Genomic DNA, 15,331 nt, shown 5'->3' with positions numbered 1-15,331 from the left:
AACAATATTAAATCCCTTTGTTCTTATAATCAATCAACCTCGTGACAGATTGCCTTTAATATTTGGCTTAAGTAAATCAGAGAAAAGTCTGTCAACAAGCTTCTTATCTATGCACATTGCACATTACCCAAGCTTAGTTATCGAGTAAGCATTCTAAGTTTAAATTATGGTGCAATGGTCAAATCAATTAAGTTTTTCGTGATCCTTTTTTCGTCGATAGATCTGGAATGCTTGTTCGGGCCAAGTTTTGCTCACGTTGACTGGACACACGGATACAGTTCACTGCTGCCAGTTTTCCCCTGACTCAAAAAAGATCCTCTCGTCTTCAGCTGACAAAAGTGTCAAAGTAAGAATCCTTCTTTTGGGATAGTGTTCATCAAGCGGTAAAGATAGTCCATTGAAGTTAATTTTGTTTCGTTATCAGTGGAGGCTTTTGGATGAACCCCCAATGTTTTGAAGGACAATGGTATCTTGTTCCAAAACAATGGGGAAATATGACGTCATCTTATCAAAACAATAGATTTACCCCCTCCCAATATTTGACCAAGTGTCCGCCCCTGTTTTTTATGCTTTAGTCTGTAGAACAGGTCGGTTCTAAGTTGCAGCATCCACTTTTTTCTATTTGGCAACAAGATCAACGTATAAAAACGTAGGAGCATGCCAAGTTAAAATGAAATTGAAAAATTAGAAGAGAAAAGAAATCTTCTTTTTAAAGTTTTCTCTCCTGTTAGCAAAAGAGAACAGATTTTATGAGCTAGTTAACCATGCTTCTAAAAATGTTATGTGCAACTGTTATCTAGTGCTTTTACAAAAACATTCAGAAAAATCAATGTTGGAATAAAAGGAAGAGTAAATACACCTGAGCCTCAAATTATCCAGAAAGTAGGAAAACTGTGCATCGGCAATAGTTGCCTGGTTTGAAAAAAAGATGTAATATACTGCATTCACCAGGCAACTGCTCATCATTCCATTATTTGTTGCTCTTTCGGGGGCTCTCAATACCATTTATGATACGGATCTTCGGCTTGCACATATTGCCAGAATCTAAAAAATGAAATCAAAAAAATTTGAAATAGCGACAATTTAACGAAATTCAAGTTTCGATAAGTTTAATATTATAAATCTGATTTTAAACAACACCACGTTTGACTGGTTTTTAGTCTCAAAAAATATTTATTGGGCACTTAATGACATGTTCCAACTTTTCAAGTTATGACTGCCAAAAGTAGCCCACAAACTTTCTCCTCAAAATTAAATCCCAAGGAACATCATCCAAATATTTTTAGGCATTCATCTACCAATAGTTACATCATTAGGGATACAAAAACCAGGGATTTTGATGAAAGTTTAGAAGTTGGAAGGGTTTTTGCAAATTTTAGGCCCACAACAGAGTATTGTATTGAATTGACAATATATCAATTATTCTGTCTCCAGCTTTGGGATTCTGCGACTGGAAAGCCTTTGGTAACCCTTAAAGGCCATACTGGAGATGTTAATTGCTGCATGTTCAACCCGGTGAACCAGGGGGTAATTGCTACATGCGCAACAGATGCCACTTTGAGGGTGAGTCTTTTTTAAAGCGACAATTTGGCCTATCTTCCATCATTTGGCCTCATTGATTATTTTCTACAATCTGCAGGTTTCTTCTGTCCATATATATCCTTGCTTTAGTGTTTTTCCCATTGGTTTGCAACAATATTTTAGCTTTTTATTCTAAACGACAGTTCAGCCTTTTCCCCAGCCCTTCACAATTGGTGACAGTCGGCTGGGATTTTCGATTAAATAGGGCCTAAGTGAATAAATATTTAGGTACCTAGCCTTCGCTGTGCGTGACAGACTGGTCCAGGCTCGAGCGGTATAGAAAAGTACAATTTTCACATTAACATTTTCATTCAATCAACAATGAACATGACTCCAGTGAGACATGGAACACAAGTTAAATTCTAATTACAAACTACTGTTTAAATAAAAAGCTACGCGGAAAAACGTGAAGAACTTAACCAATAATATTTTAGAAAAACAGGAAAAGTGACTAACATAATATAAGCTTTAGTGATGATACAATGTAAGAAAAACAACCGAGTCATGCACTAAAAGTAGATACCGAAAAGGAATGAAAACAAGGGGAAGACGTAGGTAGAGCTGAAATGATGTAATAAAAGTTGGTCATTAAACTGATTCGGGAAGAGCGGCTAAACTAAAAGAAGCATAGGATAAGATGTATGATGACGATAGAATAGAAAAAATATATCTAAATAAAAGAAGAAAAAGGGGGTATCGTGACATCTACTTAAAGACAATTAGTTTAGTCTATTTTTATAGCAAATTTCTCCTAAAAATTTTTTAGCAAAGTTTGTATTCTATAATCTCATTTTCAATCCTTGCTTTTGTGAAAAAAATTTATGGCACCATTAATTTCCCTTTATTAATCTCCTTTCTTCAGCTCTGGGATATTGTTGATGGCAACCTGCTTCGGACGCTGGAGGGACACGAAGACTCAATCAACTGGTGTTGTTTTTCGCCGGATGGAAATAGAATTGCTTCTGCGTCGAATGATAAATGTGTCAAGGTAACAATCTACAATATTGGCCAATTTTTAGGAAGCCTTTATTCCTCTATTCAAAATGTCTAGAAGGTGCATGGAAGGGCCTGTTTACATGGAAGCAGGCCAGGCTAGCACCAATTGGGGGATCATTTAGAGCAATACCAGGGCGGGCATGAAGAATCCGGATAGATATCTTGATTTGCTAGATTTCATGTTTTTAGGAGAGCATTCCTTGACCCTAGGCGATCCGTGGTCCAGTTAAAATGCTCCTTGAAGCGTATGAAACTAGGTTTATCGGATTATCCTGACCGGATTCTTAAGTTTCATCCAACCCCAGCGTTGTTGATTAGCCTTCCATTTGCGTGAGGCCAGCCACGTTTGGCGATATTGACGAGAAAGTGAGACGGACCTCAGGTGACCGAGATTTATGGAACGCTAAATTACTTTGTTTTTTTCATGAGGGACGGGCTTAGTCTGGTCAGGCGAGACAGCGATCTACCATAAACACAGACGCAAACAAACCCTGGCTCATGTGATTGGTGTGGAGTTTTTCCCAAAAAATGAGCGAAGAGATTATCCTGCCTCTATGCAGATATTACAGGGGGGGTGGGGGTGGGAGGGGTGCCTCTCTGACATACATTTAAAATCTTTATTGCGGGAATTTTTTTAAAAGAAATCTCTCTTGTTTTACCTTAATACGCGTAGAGCTTATTCGCCAAAGGGCTTATTTACCACGAAACTGAACGATTGAATTGAACTGTAATTGTTGAATAACTTTTAGACTGGACGGCTTTGATAGACTATCAATCGATAAACATCGCTGATTTGAACACGGTTTTTATCCACCAATAATTCTTTACTTTTTTAAAGAGTTTAAAAATGCGTCTATGCTAAACCATTTACGTCTTAAATGATTTATTGTTCAATAGATTTCCGGGATCAAAATTTTTTGGAAACTTTCATATCTGTTTAGATTTGAAGATACCGCGATGGAACTTTAATATCCCAATGAACATGAAACTTTGAGATGCAACTCTTAACTGTCTTTTTCTACGCACTGAGTATACACGACAGGGATCACTCTGAAACAGACTGGTCAGCAGTATTTTATGTACGATTAGACTTACACTCTTTTTTTTATAAGAACCAGTAAATTTATGTTCAGGCTGATTGTTCTTAATTTTTCCTGTTTTTAATTTTCTTAATAATTATTAGTTCGTTCTTAAATTTATAGGATATAAGCAGTGCGATTTCTAGCTTTTCGTTCTGTGGAGGTGTTCAGGCCTCTTTTGCCAACAAAGTGCGTAGAGACAAACTTAATTTGCCGCCATGTTTTAATATTCACCGAAAAAGCACCCACACATGGCTGAAAGTAATCGTTTTTGAAATAAAACGTTGTTCAAAATTTCATTTTACAGTAGCTCAACCTCAGCTTTTTCTTAATTTGTTCTTAAATTTTGACCCATTTTGAGGCTCGTGTTCTTATAAAATTGTTCTTATAAAAAAGAGTGTAATTTATGTACGATTATGACATTTAATATTCTTTATCTCGACTTCCCCCTTTCGAACATTCGCTTTTTTGAGAATGTCACCATTTCCCCTCGTTTTGGTGTAGGGTTTATGTGTAAAAGTAATTCACTATCTCGACTAACGGTTATCTCGAAACTTTGCTGTCTCGAACCCTTTTCAGTTTCCCTTCTAGGAAGAATACCCGTTATCTCAAATTTCCCTATCTTTTTTTTGAATTGTATAAAAAAACGTGCATGTATAGCGTGTAGATAATTTCAGTGTTCTGTTCAAAGATCTCGAGGAAGATATGAAGAAACTGTAAAGAAAGACTTTGAAAATGCCCAGGCCAAATGGCAGCGACTTGGGTCTGTGACGCAGGCCAGTGATTTGCAGAAAGTCGATGATAAATTTATGGCAACAATAACTGTACAAACTGAGAAGGAGGAATAATCGTGTAATTTCGGGGAAGGGGATGGATAAATAATTGAACTGACACCGATAAATTTTCTAATTTTGCTGGGATATCCGTTATATCAAGGATTCGCAATCGCGAATAATCGCCCTCAGTTTCCCTTGAGAGATTGGTATCAACCAATGAGGTGGTATCAACTGTATGCGTGTTTAATTTTTCCATCGCAGATATGGAGCGTTAATGATGGGGCATGTCTGTTCACTTGTTGCGGTGATAGAGATTTCATTTCATATTGTGTTTACAATCCTTCTGGCAAAGAAATTATCGCCACAAGCCAACACTATCTACAGGTTTGTGTTTTACTCATTATAATGATATCATCAATTCCTTCTTGAGCTCCCCTCTTCGCACATTGATCAAAATATTTTAAATTCTCAAATCATCCCCGGTCATATTTAAGCCTTTTCCCCTCGAATTTTTTGTGTTTTGATTCATAATTTGGTTTGATATTTAGAAAGAGTTATCGGGTAAAACGACAAATTAAATGAACTTGAGAATATTGAGATAGCTACAAAACAATCTACTTGTCTGAAAACTTTGAAATGATTTTTATAAGCCCCCCTCGTATACGCCCCCTCCTGGAAACAACCTACATTTAAATTAATAAGCCCTTAGGGGGCTAATTTGTGAATTAATGGTACTTCCATTTACAATTGTCTTGAAAACTAGCAACTTACAATTCCAATGTCAATTTTTAAGGAAAAGTCATACCATCCTTATCATTGCATTTTACTAATTCTGATTTATTATAAAAGGACATATGAGGCTATGAAACATCTAGACAAGTAACATGTTTTTCGGGGACGAGATGAAGTTGAATTATTATTGCATTCAAGTAAAGATCTGTAAGTGTTTGTGCCAAGCATTTACTGCCTGGTAGCTGATTAACGAGGGTATGAGTAGGTGGGGGCATTAATTTCCTTACTTTGAATAGCTGACATGTTTTAATCCCAGAGGACATTGTTGTTCTCCAGCATAAATTGTCACTGAATCTTGTGAGAAAAGAACTATACAAAAAAGAAATTTCTACACTCAAGACCGATGCACACTTGCAAAGTTTCTAGGGCCTCGTGATGACAGAATTGCTGCAGCCTACGCTACGCTATTAAACCAAGGGGCTATTGGTGCCAAACAAATCCAGGGGGGCAAAGAATTTAACCCTGCCACACTTTAAATTTATTTATATTTAATTTAATAAAGCTCTGTATATCTGCATGCCCAATCAAAAGAATCGTAAGGGCTCATAAGGTCATAACAGAGCCTCGTAACGGCATCGTAAACCTCGTGAAGGCCATCTAGGATGATGAATATAAGTAAATGTCGACTTAAAATAGGTTTTACGATTTTGGTGTATAAACAAGTTTTCTGTGGGTTATCTCGAGCTTTATTTGTTTTTCAGTTGCTTATATTATTTTATTTATATTTCAGTATATCGAAATTTATAACACCCTTATCTACCTTGTATTTTCCATTAATTTCTTTTATGTTTGCTGTTTGTTTATGATAGCTCCTGCTGACTTGAGATAAATTCAGCTTGAAACTGTATAAAGTAATATTGATATTCCTCTTCTAGTTTCTAGATGCAGAGACTGGAAATCCGCTAAAGACCATACAAACCATGTGTTCAGTCTTGTCGATTGCGTTTTCTCCCGATGGCAAATATCTTGTAGGAACAAGCGCCGATTCAACGGCTCAGGTTAGAGTCCTAGTTACAATTAACGATTTGATTGAACATTATCCTTTAACGGGAGAATATTGAGCAATAAAAGATCACGTGCTACACGTGACCACTATAAGACACTTATAGAAAGATCACGTGCTACACCACACCTCATTCATGTATTCACAGAGAGCCCCTCGTGTTTACCAACCTGCTTCAACCAAACGTTTATAGTATTTACGTCACTTGACACTGGGAAGTAGAAGTTCTCGCCGTTGTTGATCTCAAACCCTGCCTTTCACCCCAAAAGTCTTTATACATTTTAACCCTGTAAGAGGGGCTTTCTAACCGGTTGTAAAATTGTTTTATTCATTTTAACTACTATTATTGTTGTTAGATTTTTCAGGTATTTCTGACTGTTTACGTAAGTTATCCTGCACTTTTCTTATAAGTTTGTTGCAAAATATGGTGGGCCTAGCAACAATTACAAACAATTACAAACAACAACAACAACAACAATAACAACGGTTAATAGCAGCAACAGTAACAAAGATTTGAGTTGTGCTGATACACAGCGTTAAAAGAAAAAACAAAAATAAATCAGACCTATTTTCAAATGCTAAGCAGATTATCTTAGTAATTACTTAAGACGAACATCCCGATGTTCGGTTTTAAAAAGTAGGTTTGTTTTATAACAGCAGCTTTGCTTACAACGCAAAGAGAAAAGCGGCTGCAAAAATGTAAATAAATACAAAAGCATGTTCGTTCTTTGAGCTTCTATTGACGACTTTTTTTGTTGTTGTTGAAGTTATTGACGGGCTTGCTGTCGTGCACACAACTGGCTTAAGTGTTGGGCAGGTCTTTTCATTGACTCTCTTCATCATTCCCGGCACATACTTATTCCAGAAATGCATCTTCTTCGGGCCGAAATTAGATTTCACCATGGTTTTTTCTTGGATCTCAAGGTACTCCATCTTTATTCCATTATAAGTAGGCCATGTATTTGCTGGGATCCCAGTTTTTGCAAAGTCAGTCCACATTCCCATCATTGTTCTGCTGATGTTTCGTTCTTCGCTCGTAAAATTTGCTACCAGGGTTCCTGAATATCGCTTAGGATCTGCAATGGAATACAGGGCTTTTCCAAATATGAAATCGATCTCGATAGCATGTGCCACTCCCCAAGTCGGTACTCTTGCATATTTTGGCATGTGTGTGAAATGATAAAGGTATGTTTTTGCTCCTGTCTTTGCCCATGCAGCGGCAAAATTTGAAATCCCGATTTTGAAATCAAAGTCATTAATGAAATCATTAATGCTAAGCACATATTTCAGCCACGCTATTTTCTGCTCAAAGTGTGTATACTCAAAAGCTGCCATGTCAACAACGAGCCCAGTGCTCATTTCATATTGCCTTTGTATCCGTTCATGAAGAAGACCCATGTATACAGATTCATCCCATTTTGAAAGACGAGGGATAAACATGGATCCTTCATCTTTATTAAACCCTAGCAACAGCTCAACACCTGAAGCATGGAGGGTGTCATTTTTCATCTGGTCCGGCGGGTACTCAGTGATCACCACACCGTCAACCGTAGGTGTGACACAGGGATGGGCCTCAAAGAGTTTAACCTGCACTTTCATTAGTTCCTGCCAGCTTTTACCTCGCATGCAAGAGGTTAGATTGTTAGTGTTGTTACAGTGAAGGGTTTCTCCAATCTTGCGTGCAAGGCTGTTGTTCTGAGGTCTTTGTACGGCCCAGTAATTTGATGGCACTCCACTTTGGGCTATGACTCTTTTGAACAGACCTTTTGCCAATGGTGACAACATCAGCAATGTCACACTACCGGAACCTGCACTTTCCCCAAAAATAGTTACCTGAAATTGTTAATATATATATAAACATAAACATAAAAACCATTAGATACGATCATGGTTAACTTACAGAATTCACAAAAAGATAACAAAAATCTCATCAAAATGGAAATTCACGAGAAAGCACAGTAATCGTTCTTGGGCAGTTGTTGGGGCCAGCATTTGCCTGAAGTCCCGTTGGCTTTCAATTTTACATCATATGCGCATTAACAGTCGGTGTAGTCTTTCCCCATTGCATGATATATGCTGAGGTAGGAACATTCGGGCTGTTATTATGGGAAAGAGGTCAGTCTCGAATCAAAAGACGAAGAAAATTTGCGAAAATGGTGTCATGAGAAGAGTGAGAATAGAAGATAGGTTTGTTTATATGATGCAGCTATGATATATAAGTTTGATTAAATGCTTTGAAGCCCCATGATATATAAATATTGCCTACATCCTAATGCCTATGGCCATCTGATGCACTTTCTCGTTGTTTCAGACAAATAGATAGAGCATTTGCCCTAAAAAGTAGAAATATAGATAGACCCAACACTGTCTACCCAACAAGCAGAGCAGATGACGAAATTGCATAAAAATCCCTTTGTAGGTAACACTGTAGGTTATCTATATATGCTACCTTAATTCTTAATTAACGGATTCTTAATTCATAATCCATTTTACAATACAATTAAATATTTGAGATTTTCAGCTCCAGAATAGGCCGGAACATCGTCCCTTTCCTTTTGTGTGTAGGGTTGCAACACCCGACGTGAATGCAATATCAAGTTTAAGCCTTTGTCTTTCAATGTTGGAGAATTGAATAACTACTCCAGTTCCTAGAGGAAACACCATCACCTCTTTAAAAAAGGGGAGGGGACAAATGCTGACACACAACTAAAATATGAGCTGGTACACATCTGTGCTTGGAAAGATATTTTATCTCTCTGGTGGAGCAGAAGGGGGTCCCTTACCTGTTTTGGGTCGCCCCCGAAACTTTGAATATGGCTCTGAACCCATTGGAGTGCCAAAATCTGGTCCCGGAGACCGTAGTTGCCTTTTGTCTGCGTTCCAGGAACGTAGAAGAAACCGAGCAGACCAAGACGATAATTGACAGTAACAACAACGACGTTGTTTGCAGCTGCAAGCATTTCGCCATCGTAAATACCCCCTGCTCCATATCTGTATGAACCGCCGTGAATCCAAACCTAAAACAAAGATTTTTTTGTTTATCGCTCTAGTCTCGTCGCCATTGTAGCAGATAGGTTTTACAACATGAGAGAACGCGTGTGTCTTGGAGAGGCATTCACCATTTATTTCTTTTTGCTAAAACGCAACCTATATTGTACCAGTCTTGAGGGGGGGGGGGGCTTTGGGGTCTCATCTCACTGGTTGGTCAATTTAGTCATAGGGTATCAGGACGTCGGGATATCGGGTTTGGAATATTTGATTTCAGGTTTCCAGCTTATCTAACCTTTGTCCGGGCTTGTGGGTTCTGGTACCCTGGGAAGTTTTTCTACCACCAGTTTTATTTGGTATCTCGCAACCATTACCTCTCTAACTAGAAAATGCAATTGCTTGTAATCTGAAGTTTAGTATCATACTCACCATAACAGACACATTCGTGCCAGGTGAATTCCTCGGACGATAAACATTAAGGTAAAGGCAATCCTCATTCCCAAATATATCGCTTGACAAAATACTCTTCTGTGGACAATAGATAATACTTGTTGAATTCCTGACTCCTTCCCATGCTTTGGCCTTTTCTGGGGCTTTGAACCTGAGGTTGCCGGTTGGTGGTTTTGCATATGGTATGCCTGTAAATGTGTCCACCACTCTGCCTTCCAGCGTTCGGCTAGTGCCTGGAAATTGGAAGGCTTTGTTACAAGAAAATCACAGTATCTGGCAATATTGGTTTAGTGTTTAGGCCCTAGAATATCCCAAAAATTTTTTCTGTAGTTAGATGATTCTGTAAGCGTTGACGGAGGGTGCTCTTGACAGGCGTTATATACGGTTACCATGCCTCTCTTGCCTTACTGCCAGAGAGAAGGTTTCCTTGGTGTTGAGCCCTAGTCATCCATTTCTTTGATCAATTCATGTGATCTTTCTTTTACGAAATTTTCTTCGTTGTTTTTTACCGTCCTTTTTTTGGACTCTGACTCTGACATGGGCACCATTTCGAGAAAAAATTAACAATTGCCCAAAGGAAACTGCAATCAGGGGCGAAAGTACTGTAGGATGCGGGGTTAGCAGTCTGCATGACATATAAAAAACTTAGACAGGGCAATACCCAAAGAGGAAAACATAAACTTTTCCTGTTCTCAATTTATTTCCTTTTCTTCTTCAAAACTCAACCAAGAAGCCGTTTTCTGTATCTCAACAGAAGGCCTTTCATCCCATCCGACCTCTAAACATGGAACGTCAATATTATTACTGATGCATTGTCGCAATGAAAAGTAAATATTTGCAGAGATTAAAGACATTGAGCCATGATAAAATGGATTGGGTATACCCTAAGTACCAAAATCTGCCGAGTCATGATTTTCATGACTTCAATGCTATTGGTTGGCCTGGAACTGGTCACATGAACTCACCTCGTCACAGAATTCTGAACTCACCTCGTCACGTCAATTTTCTTGGGTTTCTGGTATTTTAATTCTTGGGTTTTGTTGAATTTCAGCCTCTTGTTTCTTATGTTGTTCTTATTTTTGGGCAAACCTCAGCCGGAAGTTTCTTATAAGAGTTGTTCTTATAAAAAAAGTGTGCATAGGACTATAGCCCCACTTCCACCTTAGCCATTGTGCCTGATGGCCGTCTTCAAAAAAAGCATCAACGCAAAATGTAGTGTTGCAAGTCAGACCTTTGATTGAAAACTGCATCGGGAAAATGTGGTTGTATGATTTTTGCAAAAGAAACAGGCGCTGCGATATTATCCTGTTTCAAAACCAGCACATATACACCGGGCATATATTCTAACAGTCTAAAAACATGCCATGTTTTCACAACAGATCCTGTTCGACGTGACAGGTTAGTTAGACCAGTATATATGGTTAGACCGTGCCGTGCTCAATAATGAAATGTCACTAGTGGCGTGCTGGCAGGGGGCACCGATTGCCCCCTCCCCCCCTGCCGATCAAATATGAGGGGCGCCAAAAGGAATTTTCACCTTAAAGGGGCCGAGGGCGCCCTAGCCAAATAGGTAGCAAACGAGGACAATTTTCATTAAAGAACCAAACAATACTAAAGGCGGACACTGTATAACAAGCCACGATAAATCGCTTTACCTTGCAACACACCACCTTGTCTTTCTTACAAACTTTCTTACAAACCGCCGATAATTTTGGGCTTGGCGGTAAAAGGGTCGGATTAGGCATCATTTCATAAAATTATTGGGAGGGTGCAAGGAGTTTTGATTTACTGAAGTGATAAGAAAAATAATTGGAATAGATACTGAGAGATTATGTCCCAATCTGAAGAAAAATTATGTTGCTTAAGCTAAAACATTAAACAACGACACCAGAAAATTGATTAAAACCATCAAATAGCTTTCAGTCTGTGGATATTTATTTCAGAAAAAGCCCTGCGTTATTGAAAATTGCTTCGAAAGGTGATTTTTCCAGGAAACTAGATGCATCAAAATTCAAGAGCTTAATTCCTTCGGCAGCAACTATGATGCCGCTTTGGAATGTGTAGTCATATCCTGGGCTTGTTCCGATGTATAGATCTAAAGGGTTGGAAGTTCTGATATTATTATGTGAAGAGATGTTGTGAATCGACACAATGTATTGCGCGGGATGGTCTCAGCAACTAAAAAACTTCAGGTAATTTTTTTATTATGAAAAATTTGTAGTAAATCCAAACAAGGTCTACCTCGTACCGGCCTTTGCACATAACATAAAATATCACAATGAAACATTTGCAAAATTTACCAAATATGTCCAAAACCAGTTGAGATATTGCCAATGAAAGATTTGAAGTTTGCTAACGAATTACTGTTATTTTCGCTCTGTTCATAAAGGTATGAACAGAGACCAAAATACAGAGGTTTGATGGGGAAAGAGCTAATACACATGTGGCCATATCTCAGCCAATTCGGAACCCATTTGACTGATTGTGCATATTAAGAGGTATTTCATAATGCTCTCTGAGGCTATGGGAGCCAAATTCAAAAGTTCTAAAAATAGATTTTTGTGACGTCATCACTTTAGAACTCTATACAGCCGCTACAACGATACTCAAAAATACTGTTAGATATTACAAAGAATAACATAGTCTCTATTTGAAAATTCTCTATCACGTCTTGTCAGCAATTGACTACCCCCATATCCCCTCATTTGGAGGTCTTTCAGGCGCCACTTTGACCCTTTCCCCCTGCGATCTCATCCCCAGCACGCCACTGAATGTCACGGTCAAGTAACAATGTTACGTAATTGCTTAAAGTGCTTACTCATCAGATATTGAATGTGTATTCATAAATCCAAAATAATTTTGAGACATTGCAAAATATTTGTTGTTCCCACCATTTTAAGGAAAAACAATTAAACATTGGAAGTTTTAAGAAAAACATCTCATAATTTACGTGACAACAAACAATGTTCTAAAAATGTGCAAATCGTAACTTTTAAGCATAAAGATTATTCTATCAGGATCTGCAGAGAAAACATATTTTTACGTATTTGGTTAGATTATTAAATAATTTCGGAGATGGCCTATCAGGATTATCAACACATTGTTTACCATAAGAGACAAGTAGGAAGCAGGGTCATAGTATCTGCTCTATCAGCTGTGTTTACAATAGAAAGTGATCATACCTCTGACAACACCAGCGCCTGTTATATTGACATCAATGCATTTGGCTGCATCTATTATGATTAAAATAACTGCTATTGCACTGAACGTATGAAGAGCAGCCATATCTGTACTCGCTGTAACCAGCTCAAAGTGCTGAATGATTAGCAAAGCAAAAACGCTGTCTGGAAATACAAACTTTAGAGGAATTTTTGTGAGCTTTCCCCCGTCCTTTCTTGTGCAGCATTGATTTTCAAGTAGAATTTGATTGTGTGAAGGGGGATGTCTCAGTAACTGGATTAGTGGGATTGTTCATCTGCCAAACAAAGAGAGTCTTTTTAACCAACGAAAGAATCAAATAGCAGGGGTGCTGTGTTGTCTTTTGGCAAATATTGTTCTCCAAGCTCTGTTGACAATCAGTGGCGGAAATTCAGGGTTTCATTTCCGACAAGATCGCTGATTGGAGGGCCTGAGCCCCATGCTTGATTTATCGAATATCAAATCCGAAAGATGAAGTTGTTTCAATTTTGATGGCCTTCTAAAATAGACAGGACATATAGCTTGACAATCTGAAATTCAAGCTAATGTTTGCTTTCTCAACGGATTCTGGTAGTAGGGAGCTCAGGCTTTCATAATCTGCCAGGTGACTTTTTGGAAAATGCCTGGATGTCATGTGACTGATGACGTCATTTAACGGTGAAAAATCCGACAAAATCATCGTTAGCTCCTCACTGAAGGGTTTTTTTTAACGCAATTCACATATTTTGACTCGTCTCATTGCAAGCTTTCAAATGATATATATTTAAGCAAGATTTGCCGACATAAGTATTTTCATTATGACGTCATAACAACTTTTGCATGACGTCATCAAATATTTTATTGTCATAAAATGATACGTTAGCATAATTTTGTTTTAATATGACGCTGGCTGTCAGCAAAAGCTTTTCTTCCATATGTTTTTCAATTAAAATATTAGTATTTAGTTCATTTAAATTGGATTTGTGCCCACCGCAATAGCCAGTGAGTGAGTCACTTCTTCCTCCGAAGTAGCAAAGTCTTGCTCCCACTTTGAACCGGACAATGATTTCTCTGCATCCGCATTTGAATGTTACACTAAATCGGAAGAATGTCTTGGCAATATAGGCTATCCAAGATGTCCTACCGATGTGGCTAAAACGAAAACGGTTCAGTGACAATTGAAAAACACATTGAGAAAAACACTGACGCAGTTTTTTAGACCTGGTCAAATGCTTTTCGGGATGCGGTGATTCTGTGCCATGTGCCATCTAAGTCGTTTCTGTTCAGAGGTGGCGCCAGAAATCTTCCGACAGAGGGGCTGGAGTTTCCGACAGAGGGGCTAAAATTACTCAAATAAGCAGTTCTCGTACGTTATTTTGTCAAATTTGCTCCGACAATAACCTAAAATTTCCTCCGATGGAGGGCTAGATGCTTCCGACGGAGGGGCTGTAGCCCCCTAGCCCTCCCCTGGCGCCACCACTGTTTCTGTTTCGTCATAGCTTGTCCTTTTTTGTCAAGATATATTTCTGGCTATAAATTTACTCAACGCAAACTCACATTTGCCATTGCGCATTTTTTATATCACTAAAACCTTTTAATTTGGCATCCAAGTTTTGACGTTTTGGTACTTAGTTGGTAGAAAAGGTCAAAAAGTTTTTGTACAAAAGTTTCTTAGTTGGTTTATTATTTTCGAGACCTAAAATTTACTTATTGTTTTGAAGATGACAGATTTTGGAAGAATATAAACGCAGATCGTAGCGAAAAACCGTATAAAGATAAAAATGTTAAGTATGCCATCTTTTCCAAAAAAATTATCAAAACAAAGATTCTTTGATTCTTTTTTAAAAATGAAAATTTTACAGTTCCTTTATTTTTTGAGCCTGGTACTAAAATCCCTTAGGTTTTTGGCCATCCTATTGCTAGCTGCTTATAGACCAGTTTTTTCTGACTGTGCCACCCTCCCCTCCCCCAAATCAAAACATCCAGATTGTACCCCATTATTTTTAGTATATTTAGATGCATTTCAAACTTGAAGGGCAAAAACAGGAGTGTAGAAACTGAAGGCTCAGGCAGCCTTTCCACTAGCCCGGGTTGAAACAAAAGCGGGCTAAAAGTTATCCGTTTCTGCGTCGAGTTCCCACTAACCCACTTTAGAAACGGATAGGTTTTAACACGGTTTCGTTTTAACCCAGGCTAGTGGAAAGGCTGTCTCAGGCTGGGGGCTATCAAAATTGCCAAAAATAGCCCTGTCTCTACTTTTGCCTAGAAAATATTTAACGCGGAATCCCTTATACTTTTTATAGAAAACATCCCGGGGCATAAATAGGAATGACACTATGTAGGAGCATTCTTCCCAATGTCACAAACAAGTCAATTCCTAGGCAAAGGGCATTTTTCTTAAAGGTTGGGGATACGTTCCATCTGATGCACACCCTATTCAGACGACCCTGTGCATTTTGTACTGAGTTTTTTGCCAGGTTTATCTAAAT

At 38.3% G+C, this 15,331-nt stretch overlaps 2 protein-coding genes across 2 annotated transcripts in view; one reads left to right on the top strand and one right to left on the bottom strand.

The window, feature by feature from the left end:
• The window catches only part of LOC135695346 (apoptotic protease-activating factor 1), a 33,539-nt gene that overhangs the window by 7,289 nt on the left and 10,919 nt on the right, over nt 1-15,331 (top strand). The window contains exons 9-13 of the mRNA XM_065214415.2: nt 221-346; nt 1,435-1,563; nt 2,444-2,569; nt 4,694-4,816; nt 6,100-6,222. Coding sequence (XP_065070487.2) covers nt 221-346; nt 1,435-1,563; nt 2,444-2,569; nt 4,694-4,816; nt 6,100-6,222 — 627 coding nt within the window. The remainder of the gene's footprint in view (nt 1-220; nt 347-1,434; nt 1,564-2,443; nt 2,570-4,693; nt 4,817-6,099; nt 6,223-15,331) is intronic.
• On the bottom strand, nt 6,796-13,007 carry LOC135695347 (fatty acyl-CoA hydrolase precursor, medium chain). Its single transcript, XM_065214416.2, has 4 exons — nt 12,848-13,007; nt 9,645-9,898; nt 9,011-9,244; nt 6,796-8,060 (listed from the first exon to the last, which is right to left on the bottom strand). The coding sequence occupies exons 1-4, from the start codon at nt 12,948-12,950 to the stop codon at nt 6,894-6,896; spliced, it is 1,758 nt and encodes a 585-aa protein (XP_065070488.2). The 5' UTR covers nt 12,951-13,007; the 3' UTR covers nt 6,796-6,893.

This window comes from Rhopilema esculentum, chromosome 2 (genome assembly GCF_057945365.1).
Source record: "Rhopilema esculentum isolate cy_ngs chromosome 2, ASM5794536v1, whole genome shotgun sequence".
NCBI lineage: Eukaryota > Metazoa > Cnidaria > Scyphozoa > Rhizostomeae > Rhizostomatidae > Rhopilema > Rhopilema esculentum.
This window is presented reverse-complemented; position numbering and strand designations above follow the sequence as displayed.

Coding starts and splice junctions, on each gene's coding strand:
- LOC135695347 (XM_065214416.2), bottom strand. CDS start 12,950: ATGGCTGCTCTTCATACGTTCAGTGCAATAGCAGTTATTTTAATCATA. Junction 9,899..12,847: donor AGGCGCTGGTGTTGTCAGAG/GTATGATCACTT, acceptor TCCAATTTCCAG/GCACTAGCCGAACGCTGGAA. Junction 8,061..9,010: donor TCGGGGGCGACCCAAAACAG/GTAAGGGACCCC, acceptor TAACAATTTCAG/GTAACTATTTTTGGGGAAAG.